The sequence below is a fragment of the Colias philodice genome, chromosome 1, assembly GCF_061535455.1.
Source record: "Colias philodice isolate Cphi_HAF_F1 chromosome 1, ilColPhil1 Martin Lab GWU primary, whole genome shotgun sequence".
NCBI classification, from domain to species: Eukaryota; Metazoa; Arthropoda; class Insecta; order Lepidoptera; family Pieridae; genus Colias; species Colias philodice.
Window position 1 is genome coordinate 16,503,792 of NC_143086.1, and position 21,468 is coordinate 16,525,259.

Here is a 21,468-nt window from a genome sequence, read left to right on the forward strand (position 1 = left end):
ATGTAGATGGCCAAATCGTGAAACGTTGACGATTTAACGATCTGATCAAACTACGTTGGCCATTTCATGAAATGCGACCATTTCATGAAATGATCGATCATATCATGAAATGAGCAAATCTACGATATGGCCACGACACATATACAGCAAATTGGTAATTATAGAATACTTGCCAATATAAATTGTCAGGCGCTAATAAATATAAAATTTACAAAGATGGTTATTTTGTTGTGAAATTCTTAATGGAATTTAATTACCTAATTAATATAATGTTATGAAACATCTAATTGAGGTATTCTTAACTACCTATTAGATTGACAGAATAGTTTTGAGAACTTCTTGTGCGAACACGTTGTTTTGGTCTTTTTAATAAATTATTAATATTAGTATAATTTGACAATTCAAATTATTGTACTACTAAGTATCGAAGCATAAGATTATTATAAAACAATATCCGAGTCGCAACTCACAAGGAACGAAAGGTGTGCCGCGGTGAGCCTACCGCTTAGCGCCTGCCGCCTGCGGAGCGGCGTGCTCGGGCTCGGTTGGGATTAGTGGCACGGGCAGTTTTATTACGAGTTCTGTGAGGAGCGGGTGCGTTCACTCGCTAGCTAGCCCACACTTTAGGTAAGAAGCCGTTCAATCATCTATTAGCTCATTGACGCCACAGGAAATCGTCTATAAAACGATACATCGACCCCGACCACTATTGAATTATTTAATGCCCCGAATTTCGAGTGGACATTCCGGTGCATTTATATTTAATTATTGTTTTTAACAGCAGGAATAAAGAAGATGGCGAAGAAGAACGGATTGGAAATCGAAGCAGCCGTGGGGAAGTCGGAAGCCACCGAGTCAACCCCCCTCGTGCCCAAGGGTGTAAGTGTTTTGCGAGTGAATGATTTTTTAATGAAACTAATAAAAAGTTTTTGCATCATAATCAGCGCGGTTAGAAGTTTTTTCACATCGCGCATTTCTGATCGCGCTTAACTAGGTATATTATAAGTATATATTTTTTCTATAAATAAGTAACATTTATAATAGACTATCTAATACCATGCATAGATTATTCTCGAACAATATTCTCGTCATTAATTACAGCCGCGCTAGGTTTCTTAACAACATCGGACGGACGATGGTTTGCTCCATCTATTCCCACAAAAAACCTTTTAATATCTTGATAAATTCGTCAGGTAGGTACCTCACCCACTGCCGACCTTATAAAAAAAGTTTAAAGTAGTTTAACTTTTTCTTACTATTCTTAATATCAAGTTCCGTTGTCACTTTTTAGTAAGCACATTAATTATCGATGAGTGTTATGCTAATTATTTTAGCAATTTAAATAAATAAATGCAGTAAATGGGAGGAAGCATTAACAGCCTGTAATTAATTTGAAATAGTTTATCGTGCAATAGCATAATGATTAGATACTTATTGGACAACGTGTAATATTACTGAAAGTGACGTTAATTTTAATCCCTCACTTGTTTCCAATTTATGTAAAGACTTTAGGACTGATGTTATCATCTATTCCTAGTAACTCTTTGATCGATTTAATTCCTTGAATATTCAGCTCCAAGCTTACAAGCTATACAATGTATAAATAATAACTAAAATTAATTTAATAATATGATATGATGGTAACGCGCGTGCCCACTCGCACGCTGCAACCAACGAAGCGAGCACGAAAGTTGAAACTCTCATACAATATCACTTACATTTTGCGGTCTAGCATGTCCTTCCCTACGTATCATAGTATATTTCAACTAAACGTCAAAGTCCTAAGGACTTAGCTTGCTTGGTAACCAATCAAAGACGAAAATGTAATCTTGTATCCTATCGATTTGTTAATAATGTAATTGAAGTGTAATGTACCCTGGCCACATAAGCACCTAGCTTCTTAAACCTTATACCTTATGACATTTGGTTGCGACATGTAAGAGGGACAAACAAATAAACACATATACTTACATTACTTACGACCTATATATTATAAACTAGCCGTAACTTGGTCGTAGCGTGATCGTATATAGCCTATAGCCTTCCTCGATAAATGAGCTATCTAACACCGAAAGAATTTTTCAAATCGGACCAGTAGTTCCCGAGATTAGCGCGTTCAAACAAACAAACAAACAAACAAACAAACTCTTCAGCTTTATAATATTAGTATAGATAGGATGTACTTATAGATAGCTAATGGCTAGGTATTATCTAGGAATTTTGAAAAACTCTTCGCTTCTTGCGCACTTCACCTGTAAACCATTTTACTTAATTGCAGTTATCTTTCCTCGGTTTAGTTTGATTTTGAGGCGTAGGTATATGTTCCAAAGTATACACATATGAATTTTAATAGGTACTAAAAATTAGATCTCTAACTGAAACATTTGGTTTTCTCTATGTGTCTAGCTTCTACAGTGATACCTACCTATATAATTTTCTAGCTGATGTTTTTCTGAATCAAAACGTACGAGCTTTTTAAAAGCTACGAAATAAATTTTATGTCTCATATGTGAAACATAATTATACTTTAAGCATTAAAGGCTTATGTATTGTGTCTGAGAATGTTTGTTGTAAATGTATTTCAGAATTAATAAACCGCGTTTTAATTACGTCAACAAGTATTTTATTTCTAGGCATCGAAGAATCGGTAAAATACGTGGACTACTTTTTGACAAACAGGAAAGACGAGTTTAAGCTTAAATGATTAAAGCTGTCGCTACAGGTAGTTGTTTTTAAATATAACTTTAATGTAATTCGTGAAATAAACACCTTATCGATAATAATATAATTTTATCAAGAAATAAGTCTCGATTTATTAAATAAATGTTAATAAAATGAAACCGTTCGATAGCACAAATCCCGGGCTTAAAAATGTTCCGTTGCATGTTAAAAATACAAATCATATATTTCTACAGCCAGTATTACCCTGGTTTCCTAGACATAACATTAATTAGGTTTTTACTTTTATCGCAATTCGTTTTATGGCTTCTCTTTGACTATAGGTCAGGAATAGATTATTGTTGTCTAATTAATTTCGAAACATATTGAATCGCAGATTTATATATATAACATATTACTTTTATTTGTACAATGATCGGCTTATAAACAATTTTATTTGCTTTAAAACCGAAAATAATACATTAAAGAACCTGATGAATATAATATTATCTTGATTCGTACATATCTTTTTACCCAAGAATTTTAACTAGGAAACCAGAAAATAACTATACAAATACAGTTTTATCTATATATTATCTTGTTTCATTACGCTCGCTTGTAAAAATACTTTTATTTTCATGTACAACTGGAAAAATATTATAATTTGATGAGCATAGAAACAAATGACAATAGACTAGCATGTGATATCTTCTTTGTATGTGTGCTACTCGTCGTGTCTGATCAGATGTAAAGCAATGAAACTCAAACTGAATTTCAACCTTACAACTAAGTAATTAACCGCATAATGAAATATTAAAAACATAGGTATCTAATAGAAATAATTAAATGAAATACTTTAATTTGTATGTAGCTATATTTACGTAAAACTATTGAAAAATGGATTGTTCACACTAATCTTCATAAAAGCAATGAAATTCCATAAAAGAATATGAATAGTCTTGCAGCTACTAGTTATTATTCTGTGGTCTTTCTAAGATTCTGTCCACAACGTATAGATAAAGTCGAATATTATGCTATTTAACATAATTATCTATTATGTTTCTATTTTTATTTAAAACCTGTCGTGTAATATTATAATGTACACTACTCAAATATAAGAGAAGAAAGAGTAATAAAAGTATTAATTACTATCCTTAGTGCAGATTCGTTGGATTTTAGGAATATTTTATTTCATCATCTTCATCATCATCAACCTACAAATATAATATAGACACGGGACAGGGTCACGGGCACAGGCCTCCCATGAGGGTATATAAATACCGCAAGTAAAAATTTCATTGTCATCCTTATTTAAGGAGAAGGAATCTTTAGAATTTTTATTATTGTACACAAGAATAATATTTAGACTACATTTTTCTACTAAATTAGGTAATGATAACCATAATATCGAGTTCTTTTCCATTCTTTGTGTATTCTCTTCTTTTTTCGAATTCGCATTCACCTATAAGATTATATCTGATATCTGTGACTATACAGTATACTTAGTTCTCACAAACGTATTAAGTTTCACAAAATTGTGGACAGTCTCACAGACGATACAAAATGGAGATTGAATTATAATAATGTGATGTTCGATGATATTGCAATATGTTCTGATACCGGTCTCTGCGGCAATCACATACCTACCTAATGTTTTATTTATTAAATTCTATTTGAATAAGAATTTTGACGAGTTGCGTTATCTCAGAAAACAAGACATTTTTGTTAGAATCAACTCTTTGTGTATTGTAAGAAAACAACATGAAGGCATCATTCATATATTATCGTGGGTATTCTATTGGTTGGAATTAATATGATAATAATAAATATCCATTATCTATGATATTTAATTAATGTGGAATTTTAATATTAATTTTAATGAGAATTTGTTTTGGAAAGGTAAATAATAAGTAATATTTTACTGAAATTTCAATCAACATTTAATATGAGTGGGTAAAAACCAATTTGATATACATTTTGTGTCAATATAAACAATAAATTCAGTTTTCCGAATGAGACCAAACATTGGGTAGGTAGTTACTAGTTACCTATGTAGGTACCTATTTAATATAATTATTAAAATGTAAATGTAAATTATATGTACTTGTATGAAATTGGAATTTATGGTATACTTTACGCCTGACCTATTTAACACATGGAACTTCTGTCGCAGAAACAAAACTCAAAAAATTAAAAAAATGCGTGTCGCGTGATGTCGTAGGTCGTAGAGTGTAACTCCCGCACTCCATTAACTGAAGGAAACCGTGGGCGGGAAGTTAGTTTCGTTAAACATAGTCGTATATTATATATGTATTATCATTAAATTTCAATTTCAAATTCTTTATTTGCTTTTATCAGAATTTACCTCTAGGAATTGGTAGGGAGTAGGGACACAACTCCATACCTAGATATATTTTTGTAAAAGTCAGGAATTTCAATTTAATATAATACGATCTAATGAACCATCCTACACAGGGTGTCGACACAGGGGATGGCGGCGGCTCCGGCAAGGGAGGTGGCCAGCGGGGCCTCTCCGTGAAGCAAACGGCCATCCTGGTGGCCGGGGAAATGGCCGGCAGCGGAGTCCTAGCGCTCCCAAGAGCTCTCGTCAAAACCGGTAAGCTATTATTGAAAATGCAAAGCGATTGTTTACTTTTAATGTGTTCGTTGTATCATTTATCTAATGTCACAGAATCCTAATAGTAGCTAACGCTACTAATGTAGAAGTGTTTATTAAAATGTTATTAGTATTATTAAGAATGTTCGGAAAAATAGGTTAATATGAAATTGCAATATGACACAAACAGGATATAAAATGTCTCACTCGTTAATTGAAAATACGGTTCGTCGCTTCACAAAGACTTTCCTGGAACAAAAGAGAGATGAGATTTTTATTGAGATACGGTATATTTTGTTAGGTTTTCTATAACGGTACTGGTTATTTGAAGCATGGATATAATAGTACATGCATGCATTTGTATGTAAGACTATTCCCATAGTTATCCTGGACCCGTCGTGGTTCCCTGCATTTTATTACCTTAATTTGATGTACCGTAATATTTAATTTCCTGTTACTGTAGTAATATGTAAGGAAGTAATATGTATTTGTTTTTATTAAAATTTATCTTTGAGTCTAAAATCTAATATTTTTTTCAAAGTAGAAGTGCTGTAATTTTTTCCACTACGTAACATTATTAAGTAGGTACTAGGTACCTAAAAAGCAAAAGTATAATAAAAGTATTGTCCTAATAATGCTTCTAATTAGTAACATAATCGGATTACCAGAAGAAAAAAAATTAAAACAAAATCAATTATTTTTGATGTCGGTTAAATGAAACGTCTTTTCAAAGTTTTATCTGTCTGCAATAGTAACAAGTCCATAAGTAATAAATTGATGGGAAGTTATTTGTATGACGAGTCGCTCATTTATTGCAATGTTATTGTTCATATAACAAAGCAAATAATAGTTTTACTCAAAGCCTATTTGCTAGTTAAGTACTTTCTTGGTGTATAATCTCCTTAGCGATTTTTCTTATCGAGTTACAAGCAAAGGGGTGTGGGGACATTCAATTATGAACTACTTTCAACATTTTTATTTACGCGTTAATATTGTTCCCTTGTTATTATTGAAAAACTGTTTTGTAGTTTCATATTGCTTATTTGTAGTCTTATTGTTTGCTTTAACATTGTTCTCTTATACATAGTATATACTTTGATATTTTATTGATTATATTGATCACTTTATTAATTTATTAATAAGTTAATAGCTTTCTTGATACTTTCTAGTTATCAGACCGCAGACGTGTCTTCTCAATTAGTGCCAAAAACAAGTCTATTTATACACACCCAAAAATGTTGTTCTTAAATTAGACACATAAACAAGTGGGTGTTATATTAAAATTAATAATAACCCAATTGTTACATCAAAATATTTTCTATATCAGCACAATTGTACGGCTTCACTCCCGGAGGTCGACAACCCTTCACGTATCGTGCTTGAAATGTGAAGAAAGTAGCCGACGTATTTACGTATACTGCTTCTTTCATACACATGTATTATTAATACATTACTTTTTAATTTAGCTACTTTAATTATTATTTTAATGGTGCCTTAATGATCTTTTTTGCACGTATAAGGTCTCCTGTCCTACCTTCTTGAAATCATCTTAAACATAATAGTTTTTCAGCATTATAACTACATTTTACATTATGTTATATGTTTTTATGTATTTACGTATTTATTATTCCAAAAACCTTCAGTAATTATAAATCGGATAAATATATAGAATTGTTTAGGACATGCTTGGCGTTCTATAAAAGCTGTAAGTTCACTACAAGCTTACAGCTTAAGCTGATAAAATACGTTTAATCCTTGAATTAATGAGGACTCTTCTTATAATTTATATCTATTTATAAACATGCGCAGCGAATTTTGACGTATATATTTGTAGACAGCGAATGTTACTTATAAATATGAATGTTTTTGAGTAAGCGACTGTAGCCATGCGTGTGAGAGGCGCACGCGACCGCATACCGGCCATTAGACGCCGTTTACACGTCACGTGAAAATTACTTTTATTTAAAGGAGACGATTTTTTTTGTTTGGAGAATAGGCCCACCTCAATTTCTTAGCGTATATTAATGAAATGTGTGTTAATTTGTTCCTTGAAGTCCCCAGATTACAGTGGTGACATTACTTTTACATGTTTTAACCGGAATCTTTAGAAATACGTGTGCAAACTTTCACCTCATTACTACATAAAAACTAACTGATAATGAGCGATTTGTCTTGTGTGACCCATCCGAATCATTGGGTACAATATATTTTAATAAATGAATAAATAAATATTAGAAAACATCATATACATTGTCACGATTTAAAGCTCGGAAATCAGACACAACGAAGGTAGCACAAACACAGAGACCCGATTTGGTTATAAATAGATATAAGTGGGTGTACCTCAAGTTTCTGGACCTTGATGCGATTTTAGCGATTGAGAAAACTGATTCAATAAGAAATTATTAGTTAAGTAGGTATTTAGGTAGATGATATTTTATGACTAGGAGTAGGTACATAATATTAGGATAGGGTTTACATTCATTGCAAACATTGACGCAGGGGGCTACGACAGGAGGAATCTGACATATTCCGTCAAAGCAGCCAATAGATATAACATTTCGTTACACGGATTTTTTTAGCTGAGTAGAAACAAATTGTTTTATTTGATAAATGACAGGATTTAAAATCGCTATCAATCATATTCTTACATATAAATAACAATAAAAACAGTTTCTAAAGTGGTTTATTGAAGGCAATTTTTTTCGCTTTTTGGTTTTATTTTCATTCTATCGATAAAAACGTTTCGTTCCAGTTTTTTTTAATGTTGGCCATTGTTCTTGGTTTGTAGACAGCACACTACAGCAGGGATGATATCAAAATAAGGCTTTTTAATTCGATTTCATGATTCCGGTTTCGTTTGTAAAACAACGAAGTTACAAAATTCATAATATAATTTTATATTTTTACACGTTTTTTTTTATGACTATACGTTACCGAGTCTTGGTGGGCCCACAAAAAATAGTCTCCTTTCATATTGAAACAGGATTATGGGAAAGCGCAAAGTATCAAACGGAATTTGACACATTTTCAGAGACCTTATGTAATAGGTAATGTCACTAACTGTATTTGTATTTCATCCATATACTGTCCACCAAGGTATTCATTGAAAGCAGATCATTACAAAAGCCTTCTACATGATCTTGGAAACAGATTTATATTAGGAGGTGATTTTAATGCTAAAAACGTATACTGGGGTTCAAGACTGACCACAACCAAAGGAAGAGAGTTACTATGTGCTGTTAGAGACACGCAATGTAAAACTTTATCAACGGGTAAACCAACCTATTGGCCAACCGACCGACAGAAAAAACCAGACTTAATTGACTTTTTTATTTATAAAAATATATCACAAAATTTTCTCCACATTGAGGAAGGTTATGACATGAGCTCAGACCACTCGCCTATCATACTAACTATAAGTGAGAGCATAATAATGAGGGAAAGTCATCCTACTTTAGTAAATAAATATACTAATTGGGAAAGCTTCAAAAAGGACTTGGAATCTGTGATAGAATTAAAAATTCCTCTAAAATGCGAGGAAGATCTGGAGCATGAAATCAGAAAATTTATTGTTGATATACAGAAAAGCGCTTGGAATAATACACCTACTGTGAGAAAAAGCAAAAGATCCAATAATTATCCGCCAGAAATAATAAATCTTATAGCCAAAAAAAGACAACAAAGACAGATATGGCATCATACGAGATTTCCACATGATAAAACAGTACTTAATAATCTTACTAAAAGACTGAAAAGAACAATTCAAAAGTTTCAAGATGAATCAATGGATATCTTCCTTAGTCATCTAACTATAGTGATCGTACAACAGATTACTCCCTTTGGAAAACCACAAAAAGTTCAAAAAAACCAATGACGCATATCCCACCAATCAAAGATGTGAATGGGAGGTGGGCAATCAGCAACGAGCAAAAAGCAGCAAGATTTGCACAACATCTGGAGCAAATTTTCAAACCCAATGAAGAGAATGAACACTTCACTTTAGTAGAAGAAACAGCAAATGATGAGCTAGAAATAAGACTAGTCACTCCAAGAGAAGTATCCAGTGAAATTAAACGACTTAGCCGAAAGAAAACACCTGGCTATGATCTCATTACTGGAGAAATCCTTAGAAACCTTCCGCGGAAGGCTATTGTCAAACTAACTACAATCATTAATGCTACCTTTAGGCTTAAGTGTGTGCCTGATGTGTGGAAAATAGCCGAAGTTATAATGATACCAAAACCTGGTAAACAGCCACATGAGACTACTTCATACCGGCCGATCTCTCTGCTGCCGATCATGTCAAAATTATTTGAAAAACTTTTCTTGAAACGGTTAAAACCCATAATCGAGGAAAGAAACTTAATTCCTGAGTACCAATTTGGATTCAGAGAACGCCATTCTACAATAGATCAAGTACATAGGATAACCAATATAATTGAAAAGGCTCTAGAAGAAAGAAAAGTTTGCTCCACGGTATTTTTGGATGTGGCGCAAGCATTTGATAAAGTATGGCACGAAGGGCTTATATACAAACTAAGAAATATGCTCCCAAAACAGTTTGCTGACATCTTAGAGTCTTACTTATCACAACGTATGTTTAGAGTAAGACAAGATGATGCATATTCAGAGCTTAAGCCTATAAAAGCTGGAGTACCGCAAGGAAGTGTCCTGGGTCCTATTCTGTACTTGTTGTACACTTGCGATATTCCTGAGTTAGAGAACAACACCATTGCAACATTTGCGGATGACACAGCTATAATGGCTACAGGTGACACTCATGAAGAAGCAGTAGAAAAAGTTCAGACAGCTGTTAATACGATCTTTGACTGGACGAAAAAATGGAGAGTAAAACTCAATGAGTCTAAATCTATTCACATAGACTTCACAAACAAAAAGCCAAATTATCATCCGGCATACATAAATAATCATGTAATACCTTATCAAAATACAGCGAAATACCTGGGTATGACTCTAGACGCAAAGCTTCGCTGGAAGGCTCATGTCAAAAAGAAACGCGAGGAGCTAGAGCTTCGCTATAAGGCTATGTACTGGCTAATTGGCAAGCATTCTACACTTTCAAAGCAAAACAAATTACTCTTGTATAAACAAGTCCTTATGCCTTTGTGGACTTATGGTAGTCAGCTTTGGGGCTGTACCAAACAAAGTAATATCACTATCATACAACGATTCCAAAATAAAGTGCTGAGAGAGATCGTGAATGCTCCCTGGTACATTAGAAATGACGACCTACATCGGGACCTTAAAGTAGATCTCGTCACGGACATAATTAAAAAAAACGCCGAAGCTCACGAACGCAGACTTCACCATCATGTGAACGTCGAGGCTATCCAGCTCCTTGACAACACGGACATAGTGAGAAGACTAAAAAGGACAAAACCTTTTGAGTTAGTTTAGTGAAGTGTCAGTGTAATATAGTGAGTGCTATTCATAAAGAACACATGAACAAAGTGTCTTCGCCTTAAATAGAGACATTAAGAAAAGTGTTAATGGACACATTCTTAGACATACTATACCTAGCAAATTAAGTTAGATTTATATTACTCATTAGCCTATAGTGAAGGGCTAGATCGTAATTTTCAATAATGATACCTTAGGTTCATTATTATAGGTAAAAAAAAAAAAAAAAACTAACTGTATTTGCATCAACATGCAGACCGGCCGACGTAAAGCATGTACCTAGCCATTAAAAATTATATCGATCTTTACCTGGATTTGGATTTTCTGTTTACTATAATATATAAACATATTTTTTAAACCTTGAATAGTATATTTTGTGAATTGCGATAGGTACTACTTAAATGGGCTGATAAATTTCTAGAAAAACAAACCTTTCCTTTGGGATATTTATATATTATACCTACATTTGATAATATTTTCCTGTAATCTTGGCCCTGTAGATCTCTGACACAGATACTAGCCTTTTTACCTAATGTGACAACATTATTAAAAATAATTACTTAAAAGGTAGATATTAAAGCGATTTTACTCAATTCCCTAACGATCTTAAGTTATCTATGTTGTGAAATTGATTATGAAACTTAATCACCTGATATCACTTAATGATATTCAAGAAGTCGTTTATAATGTGATCATGAGAATTTATTGTAACAAGTTTTTAAAGTGTACGTGGAAAATTTTTGTTTTCCTTTCTTATTTTTCAGGAAATGCACTGTCTGGTGTTTTAAAACATACATTTTCTTATGCGATCTTTATCCTGACAATAAAGAATACAAAAAAAAATATATCAGTAATACCTACTCTTAGGTAATGGGACTTTTGATGACAGAACTTACTCGCGATCAGGAATATTATTACGATGAGACCTAAAAGATAAAGTGCTAGTCTAGACAGTGCCTTTTCACCTTGAAACGATCAAAATTATTTGAATAGAAATGTAAATATTTTCATTTTAAATAGTACCTACCAATACTAGAAATGATTTATACTAGAATCTAACATTTAAAAACACATTTTTTACGATTAACTCAGCGTTTAAAGAGCAGAGAATAAACGAGTTTTATTCATAAGTGTTTTTATAAGTAATTTATATGTGGGTATGTGAATATAGATTCTCTTATTAAGTTCGTCACTATAGAGATATATTTGGTGCACATACTATGTAAGAATTCAGTATTACATGGTAGGTATTACTTGGCTATACTTTCTTAATAATTTATTCAGACGCTAGGTATACCTACAAATAACGCGCAAACTGAAACTTTAAATCAACGCTTAAAATTGCTAAACTTCTTCTTTCCACATAGTTTAAATTCCCTAAATTGTCACATATTATTTTCCTTTCTAAACTGATTTTTATCCATGACATCTTAAGTGTGAATGTGGTTCACACAAACTAAAGCAACTTCTTCATTCGAATACAAATGAAAGGGCCGCTACAATCGGTCAATGCACCGCCACTACTGAAACACACGAGTATCCCACATTTGAGACGAATTTCTGTATAAACCTGTTTCTCGTTTTTTCCACTCACATTATTATAATAACGTCCCACTCGGCGGAACTTGATCCAATAAAAATTGTCCAAAATTAACAAAATGATTGCAACTTTGCTACTAAAATTATGTTCCGAAACTTGGTTTTTATTTTAACTTGGTTTTTAAGATTTTATGCCAAATTCCTGAATATAATAATAAACATTAAATAAATAGGTACTATAAGTTTCTTTTTATTTGGTTACCACCTTAGATCATTAAGTAAAATGATCTAAGGTTACCAGTTACCACGCGGTAAAATCCGTATATTGCAGGTAGTTTTGTTCGGCAACTGTTGATAATGTGCACTAATTAAAATAAAAGGAAGTACTCAAAGTAGTAATATTGTCGTCCTTTTCTGTCTCATCCCTTGTCATGTCTAAGTTGAAACTTATTAGCTTAAATTATAAGCGTCGTTTTTACCTTTTACCCATTGCTTATCTTCTGTGATCCTGTCCTCTTTTATTTGGATGTCTAAAGTTTTTTGTTATTTTATGTCTAATTTTCAAATGGATTTTTTAAGATGCTTTAAATAAGTATCAAATTATACATCATTTATTAATTACCATTCAAAATATTTGAGCAAAATTGATTAAAACATAAACCCAATCTCAACTTTATTGAAGAAAATGAATGCCAATAAAAATGACATATTGAGAATTTGAGACACGTCTTGCCGCGGTTGCTCGCCACAAATGATACGTTCCAATCATAAATATCATACGAGGCGCAGAACACTCGGCTCCGTTAATTATTTCCTATCGTAATATTGCGCAACATTATTCAATAGAACCTTTGCTGACTTAACTAAAAAACTGACGAACAACCCACGGCCGATTTCAACATTCTCAACTTTGTTTATAAATTAACATAATTCGGTTATTTTAGTTACTTTCTTGATTGTCCCTATATTTGGAGTACGTGAGCGAGACACGTGTTATCTCCGACGTACGTGTGAAAGAGATGGAGCTAGAACCTGTCTAGCGGGTTTTGTTTTAACGAGCCACGGCCGGAGGACAATCCTCGAGTTATGTATAAAATATAATAACTAAAATATAGTAAAAGACAATACAAACAAATTGTTAACTTTGCTATACAATCTTAGAAACCTAGAAGTTATAAAAAAGAACCATATCATTCTGTTTTTAAAAAGTATAAAGCACGTGCTTTTTTGTCTGTGCCAGTCTATTTGTTATGCCCGAAATGGGCTCAATACAAAAACACCTGTTTTCTACGTATCCGGCATCAAAATTCAATAAAATAGTATTATTATGTATTCTAATTTTCTACGTCGGTCTTAGGAAGGGTTGAACCTAGTCCTAGTGCATGACTGGTGCATTGCGGTTTCTAATATAAGGTTTCAGGCACACGACACAGTTTGTATTACAATTATTATGAAGGATAATTATAATTTCACAAGCAACAACTAAGAATTAACGGAAATTATTTATTTTACATGTATCATATCATAAAATAATATTTTTATTGAAGCCAAAGCCCAAAATTACAGAACCCAAAACTAAAGAAATACCTTTCGGAAATTATAATGTCAATTTTATTGTAACTTAACAATTTGGATGATTACAAGTTCACTGAAAATGCATTAGGTATAAGAATCATACGAATCTGGAAACATTTCCTACAAACCTAGACCTGCAAGCTGTGAACACCAATAACTACTAGGTATAAAAAATATAAAAAATTGTCAAAACCGGATTCATAGTGGAATGTCGTGCTATGTAGATTATAGTGATACATAATTAGTATAGATACTGCGTACTATGACAAACTTTACCTATTATTTTATATTTCTCTGAAGCCCGTGTTGTTGACCTAATCTCTATTGCTAACCAGTAACCAGCAATAAAGAGACAGACCGTCACAAAAAACGAAATAATTAAAACACACACGTATTAGATTAGAACCCAACACAAAAAGACACAAGCGGGGAGTATTGAATAAATCTGGAAAGCTTCAATCTATTAAAAAGTGAAATTAACGTCACCGAGACCACTACGACACCAACAACCAAATATTATAATCACGTACCTAGAACTCTTGCTAGAAACTCTGAAACTTCCCTAAAAACTACACCCTCCTTATTGAACGTGTAATTAAGCTAAGCACATAAATCTCAAGTTAACTACATAATTCTTCACAGTCGCTGCGTCAAGAATTTCATAGTATTAATCAACTCTCTTGGCGCTGCTCAGCCGTGAATATCTCACGATAACTATGAAATCTATTTAAATCATAAATTAGTTCTTCCTTTGTAGGCTCTCAATGACTTGATCTAAAATTGTTGGACGTTTATGTTTCACTATGCCAATGCTTTTGCTTTCTGTTTAATAAAACTGCGAAGATGTACGCCTTTTGCGATGGATAAAATGTGTTTTAGTTTTTTTTCTCTAAGTCTTTGAACGGTTCTATTGCTAATTAACCTGATTTGGGTAGCTTTAACACCCTCAGCATTTTCAAAATTAGTGCAATCATAATTATTGCATACTTGAAAAATATAAGAAAAACATTAAAATAGATTATATACATATTATAAACTACATCATCTGCAAGTTGCAACAGGTCACGTGACACGATCTATTCTGAACTCAAAATCTGAATTTCAAACAGTATTTATCTAAATCTGCCGTGGGACGGAAACGAATGTTTAGGTTATCTTGATAATCTGTATTGGTATTCAAATAGATCTCAGATCACAATGAAAACCAGCTCAAACTGATTTGTTAATACCTAACGCCAACAAGTTTTGCCGTCATTTTGAATTTTTATCACCCATTATGCACAAAATTGACAAAAGGTAGATAATAGATCTGCTGTTTGCTATAATATGAAGTGTGATGTGTCTATCTATACTTAGCTCATTGTAATATGTTCCATCAATTTTTAAGCTTGATACTTTATTGTCCTTAAATTTATTTTTCACGGTCTGCTCAGCTCTATCACCTCATAGCCCTTTTTGGAAACGTATTTGTCTCTTACAAAAAGACAGGTTAAAATAAAGTTTTTTTTTTCAATCGGAATCTATTGAAGGTTCGTGCTATGGTTTAATTATAGATGTTTCTATTCTATATTCTGCTGTCATTAGTTTGAATAATTAAATATATTATTGTGGATGAAAAACAGTATTTCTCACAAAGCGTATAGTTATATTATATAGCTTTGCCCTTAGTAAGTTGTGTAATTTGATTAAAAATGTCACATAGTTTACATCAAAAACCGAATTTTATACTAAATACCGACCATAGCTTGGCCAACCAGTTAATAAAAACATGTTTTAGATATCTTTGAGTATGTAAATATTAAGAATTAATAAGCGAATTGAGTCGAAATGATTCGGAATCTTCAAGTATTACTAACAAATGTGGAAGTAGGTGTCTCGTAGACGAGATTTCTCCTGCATTTTGAGCACGCACTCTTAAAGTTTCCCCGCGAAATTATGTGCAGTAATACTTATAATTATAACGACTTGACACTCGTCACTCGCCTAACATCATTACACAGATCTAAATCTGTATTTGAGCCGCGCGAGCATGACAGTCGTTCCTCAATCGAATTTCGATCCAAATTGGATGGAAATTCATTTAGGTTTCCTAAAATTTATTTTGTCGCGTAAACAAAACTTGTATCAAAAATACTACATAATTTATCTTTCATAAAAACGAATATCTAATAATACATATAGTTCAAAGTACGATCCTAAAAAATATTTCTCAGATTTCCTGTATCTCTCAGAATTTTCATCCATTTCTCCAATTACCGAACTTTTTATCATCTTCGTTCGATCGTCTTGTATTTCCTTAAAAACTGTACGCCTCCATTTACTTGAACTGCAAACTTACTCTTCCGAGTGAGCGATAACGTTGGTTTTAATTAATGTTATATTGAGATTTTGGTTTGCTTTTAATTGAAGTATAGTGTTACATAGGGAACGCTGAAATTCTATATTTAACTACTTCGAATACACTTGCAAATTTTCATATCATGCTGCAAAATTTCTGCGAAGTTAAACAATTATGTTGTGCATTTTGCAATTGTTCAGTTAAAGTTGCTGTATTTAAGCGAAGTATTTTTTCAGTCTTAAAGCATTATTTGAGGCGTACACTTTTTTATATGCAATTTTCCAGCAATGCAAAATTTTCTGATATCCAAATTGTTTTTTCTCCGTCGCCCTATTTTAAACTTAATTCTCGTTGTTTGCAGGATGGGTCGGCATCCCGATCATCATAGTGATGTGTATCATCGCAGCCTTTAGCGGCAAGCGTCTCGGCGACTGCTGGACCATGGTTGAGAGCCGCAACCCGGACATGCGGACCAGGAAACGAAACCCTTATGCTATTATCGCTAACGAGGCTTTGGGACCTATTTGGAGGTAAAGACTTTACACGTAGGAGGCCATATTTGTTATGAATATTTACTTATCTTTTCCAGGATTGATTCAATGAAATTTATCTAGAATAGGAATTTTTTTTAACTGTTCTGTGGCTTATGACAGTTCGTATCAAATAGAAATTCTTAATTAAAATTTCTCATTTTTTATACATTTTCGAATATAGTATCACAATTTTAATCGACATGTTATTGAAAACCTTTCTGTAGAAACATTGCGATCCACGAAATATTACATTACAATTGACATAAAAATCTGAGTGAAATTTGAACTATAGATGCCTGACATAACTAACAATATGTTCGTATTCCCAGTGTGGGCGTGTCCCTCGCGCTGGTGGTGACGCAGTTCGGCATGTCGGTGGTGTACCTGCTGCTGGCGGCTCAGATCATCGAGCAGATCTTCCTCTCACTGATGCCCAACGTCACCATCTGCATCTGGTACCTGGTGGTGGCTGGGGCGGTCACTCCGCTGCTGCTGTTTGGCACTCCCAGGGACTTCTCGTAAGTTGGGTATTGGTGGGATCATTTGTAGATTTATGGGGTAGGATTCGACTCGACTACCAGAAAAAATAATTTAGTGTATATAAGAACTCAGAAGGTATTTTTATCAATAGCATATCATCTAAGGAGAAAGTTAATATCATGGTACTACAAACTCATTCATTTCTTAAATTTTTTCCACAGGTTGCTAGGCTTCATCGCGTTCATATCGACGGTAGTGGCCTGCGTGCTGTACTTTATCCAAATGATGAACGACATCAAGCCCTTCGTGTTCCGCTACGGAATCCACGGCTTCACGGACTTCTTCCTGGCGTTTGGCATCATCATGTTTGCATTTGGAGGAGCTTCCTCCTTCCCCACCATCCAGAACGACATGACTGATAGGTCCAAGTTCAATACTAGCCTGCAGTACAGCTTCCTGGGTGAGTTTGTTGGAATCTTCATCATAATATAGGGTCAATACATCTTCACGGACTTTCGTGCCGAAACCAAGTTGTTCGTTCGTGCTTTCATCATCCAATGATGATGAAGACACCAACAAACTGACTGAACAAATGGCAATCCATTGTCAAGTGCGCTTAGTGTAGTGTATATTAACATATCTTTGATGTTTCGTTTGTTAATTTTATCATCTTTTTTTGTTTTAGTTGTTTTTTATTGGAATGTAATTTTAAAAAATTTACATCTTTCATTTTCAATTTTTGTAATCGAGTAAAATTAATGAAGCAATATCGCTCTTTCGGCCCAGCGTATCATAAGTTAATTAACCTCATCAATTGGGCCAACGTGTACGTATACTCTTTAAAATGTTTTTCACATAATATTTCCGTTTTACATTACATTATTTGGATATTGCGATATTGTGTTAATTAAAAATGATTCAATTTTAATTGAAAACAAGTTTCTTTTACCTAACTTGTTTTTTTATATTCTCTTTTATTTGTCGTGTTTTGTTAGCTCCCCCACCATGCATTAAAGCAAATTTAGTTAATGCGCTTTACAAAACTTTTTTTCTCATTCATGTTAGAATTATTATATTGTACTAGCGGTCCGCCCCGGCTTCGTCCATGGTAGTTACGTTTTCTCTCCATAAGAGTCATCCTCGTAATTCAAGGAATATTACAAAAAAAGAATTATCGAAATCGGTCCACCCGTTCACGCGTGATGCCGTGACCAAGGGAAATACGGATTCATTTTGAAGTGAAACTTCGTTATCGGGGTTGGAAAAAAATTTAGTGTAACATTTCTTCGTTACGCGCCATCTTTTCTTATCCCTACCACGCGTGATTCGACGTATTTCTGTAAAGTTGCATATTATTTTTTGAAAAATAAGGTCATAAAGAAGTTTCACTTCTTACGTGTGTACACTAGTACACGCACACATTTTTTTATATAGAGATTTGCCTCTTTTCTAATACATTATTATCCTTCCACAGCAATCCTGGCCCTCTACCTGCCAATCGCCATCGCCGGTTACGCAGTATACGGTGAAGCAGTAGCCCCAAATATCGCCGCATCTCTATCAGCTACACCATTGTCGCTCGTGGGGAATGTGTTAATGGCTGTCCATTTACTGGCTGCTTTTATTATCCTGGTGAACCCAGTTTGCCAGGAGATGGAAGAGCTGTACAGTGTACCTAATGGTAAGTGAATGTACAATATTGTGTTATACAATGAATCCAGAACTCCTCTAGAAATTAAAGGCTAAAAAATACCATGAAATCAAATACTAGAAAATATCATGAACTCCTCTTTATATCTTTCTGGGGAAGTTTATACATTTGTACAGCGCGCCTAAAGATGAGTGGAGAAAATATGGGAACCTTGTTATCCTATAAATCTGCATCAACGTGTCTATACTCATGTTGTTCGACTCCTAGGATTATCTAGAAATGTAATAAGAAATGGAACAATATTCTCAATTTTATTTCATGCAATATTTTTATCGTGTATCTGCTATCACATAAAAAAAGTGAAAACTGATCAACAAATGAAAAACGTGCCTCGAATTTATACCTACCAATATGAAGCTGTGCCAACCCCATAAATATCAAACCCTGATTAAAACATTTCAAGGCCCACAAAGCAACTGTAGCACTACCAATATATTACAAGTGTTGACAGGTAACCACTTACCACCAGGCCCTTTGCTTGCTCTAAAATAAAATAAATCTCACACACTTCTTTTTTTGAAGTGAAAACTTCTTTAGCGGCGTTGGGTATAAAATCTTAAACTCGCGTCAGGACACGTGACCTGATTGAAAAAGCGTAAGACGGATACCATTCCAAAATATCAAACATGCTGAACGTTAATACATAATCAAGTTTTCACTTCTGCCGGCACTCCCGGAGTGCAACCCGTCTTTTTTTATTGAACAAACGATCGCCTGATGGTAAGCTGAGATGTGACCCATAGAGGGAACTTCTAGAATTGACCTCTTTCTCCAGACTCCGTGGGCTACCGGACCCTGGTGCGGCTGTCCATCATCGCTGGGATCCTGTTCATTGGCGAGAGCATCCCGCGCTTCTACACGATCCTGGCGCTGGTGGGCGGCACCACAGTGGCGCTGCTGACCTTCGTGCTGCCTTCCTACTGCTACTTGAGCCTGCTGAACAAGGGCCCGGGTGAGGGACAGGCACCTATGTGAGTATCAACTTATATTGTAAACTAGAGGTCCGCGCGGTTTCACCCCCGTGGCTCCACTCCTGTTGGTCGGAACGTGATGATATATAGCCTATAACCTTCCTCGATAAATGAACTATTAAACACCGAAAGAATTTTTCAAATCGGACCAGTAGTTTCCGAGATTAGCGCGTTCAAACAAACAAACAAACAAACTCTTCAGCTTTATAATATTAGTATAGATAATGTGTTTTTGTATGTATTTTTGACAAAAAATTACTGGATTGGTTTCATAAATTCAAAGCAAAAGAACCCATTTTTGCTCGTGCACATTTACAGCTGATAGCGACAACCATTCCTGACAACTTTTTCTTCGCTTATGAGTGCATTTTCTTGAAGTTTTTTCGGATAAAAATGTTGCCTATGACATTTCTTACGGTCTTGTATAATATGTTGGAACCATATCGATTCAGTAATGAGATTATGATGTCAAAATATTTGAAGAAAGAGTTACTTTTGCTTTCAAAGAATAAAAGGTTCTAGCTTTCAAAAATTATATTGGCTACATTTCCAGATCAATAAAATTTAAACCTTGAAAATATAGCAAACTACCATTATTTCTCTTCAGCACCGCCTCCGGCTGGACCAAGCTGTTCTGTTGGGAAGTGATCACAGTGGGAGTGGTGGGTGGGATCTTCGCCACCTACAGCGCTCTCAGCGCCATCTTCAGCACCGCACAAGCGATGCCGTGCTACCTGCGATAAATACACTTTTTGGGGTAATTACGGAAAGTGGGGAGAAAAACAAAACAAAAAATTCACATAAAATCCACATTTTTTGCATCGAGCTCACAGTTTTTTATTTTTACGTGTCAGGCGTTAGAAAAAAAAATTGCATTTTTGAGCTCATTTTTTTGCAATTAGCTCAGTCTTCCCAGATGGGAAAATTCATTTGAGCTGATTGTTGTTGTAATAAAAAAAATATTAAAAACGATCCTTCGAGGTGGGAATCACAATTTTTGAAACTACCCTACATTCGGAATTACCCTGAAACATTATTTTGAGAGCAGTGTGGACAAAATAATATGAACACAAAGGGCATACAATATACAAAAAATTGTAAAAACTTATTTTTTTATAACAGCCCTAATACGAATTTGCATGTTTTATGCGTTTTATAGAGTTAATATACTCTGCTGTTTATTTGTTTGTTTTTACTTTGCTAATAGATATTTTATTATTAAGGTGTCCAAGAACCCATCGTAAAATCCTGCATTCTATATTGCGTTAACAGTTTGCATTTTTATTTAAGATATTGAGATCAAATAATATTTATACGGAAAGTTAAGATTCAATTAAATAGGATCTAATACTAGGTACGATAAGCTAACACTATTTTGTAATAATAGAAGTAGTTATTAAGGGGTTTTAGAGGGTATTCCCTTACTACTTTCGATCCGATAGTTTTCAAGTGTACCTAAATACATTAGTTTTTAATTTTATGTTTTCTACCTTACTTTAAATAAAGTCTTTTTAATATATCCGTGTTTTACTTGAGAAATTGAGAATATCCTTTCTTTTTAATTCCATACCAATCAAACACAAAAAATAACTTCAGATATAATAGAAACTTACCTGTGTTTA

General features: G+C 33.8%; 1 protein-coding gene across 2 annotated transcripts; it reads left to right on the forward strand.

Annotated features, from left to right (window-relative positions):
- The first annotated feature begins 483 nt into the window (after positions 1-483).
- Positions 484-21,363, forward strand: LOC149491554 (uncharacterized). 2 transcript variants are annotated; one of them, XM_089695440.1, is made up of 9 exons: positions 484-627; positions 782-879; positions 5,134-5,275; positions 16,513-16,681; positions 17,014-17,202; positions 17,386-17,624; positions 18,639-18,845; positions 19,651-19,846; positions 20,454-21,363. In XM_089695440.1, the coding sequence occupies exons 2-9, from the start codon at positions 796-798 to the stop codon at positions 20,587-20,589; spliced, it is 1,362 nt and encodes a 453-aa protein (XP_089551566.1). In that variant the 5' UTR covers positions 484-627; positions 782-795; the 3' UTR covers positions 20,590-21,363. The 2 variants fall into 2 exon arrangements, with proteins under 2 accessions (XP_089551566.1, XP_089551574.1); XM_089695448.1 differs by having other exon boundaries at positions 517-627; positions 785-879.
- Positions 21,364-21,468: the final 105 nt, after the last annotated feature.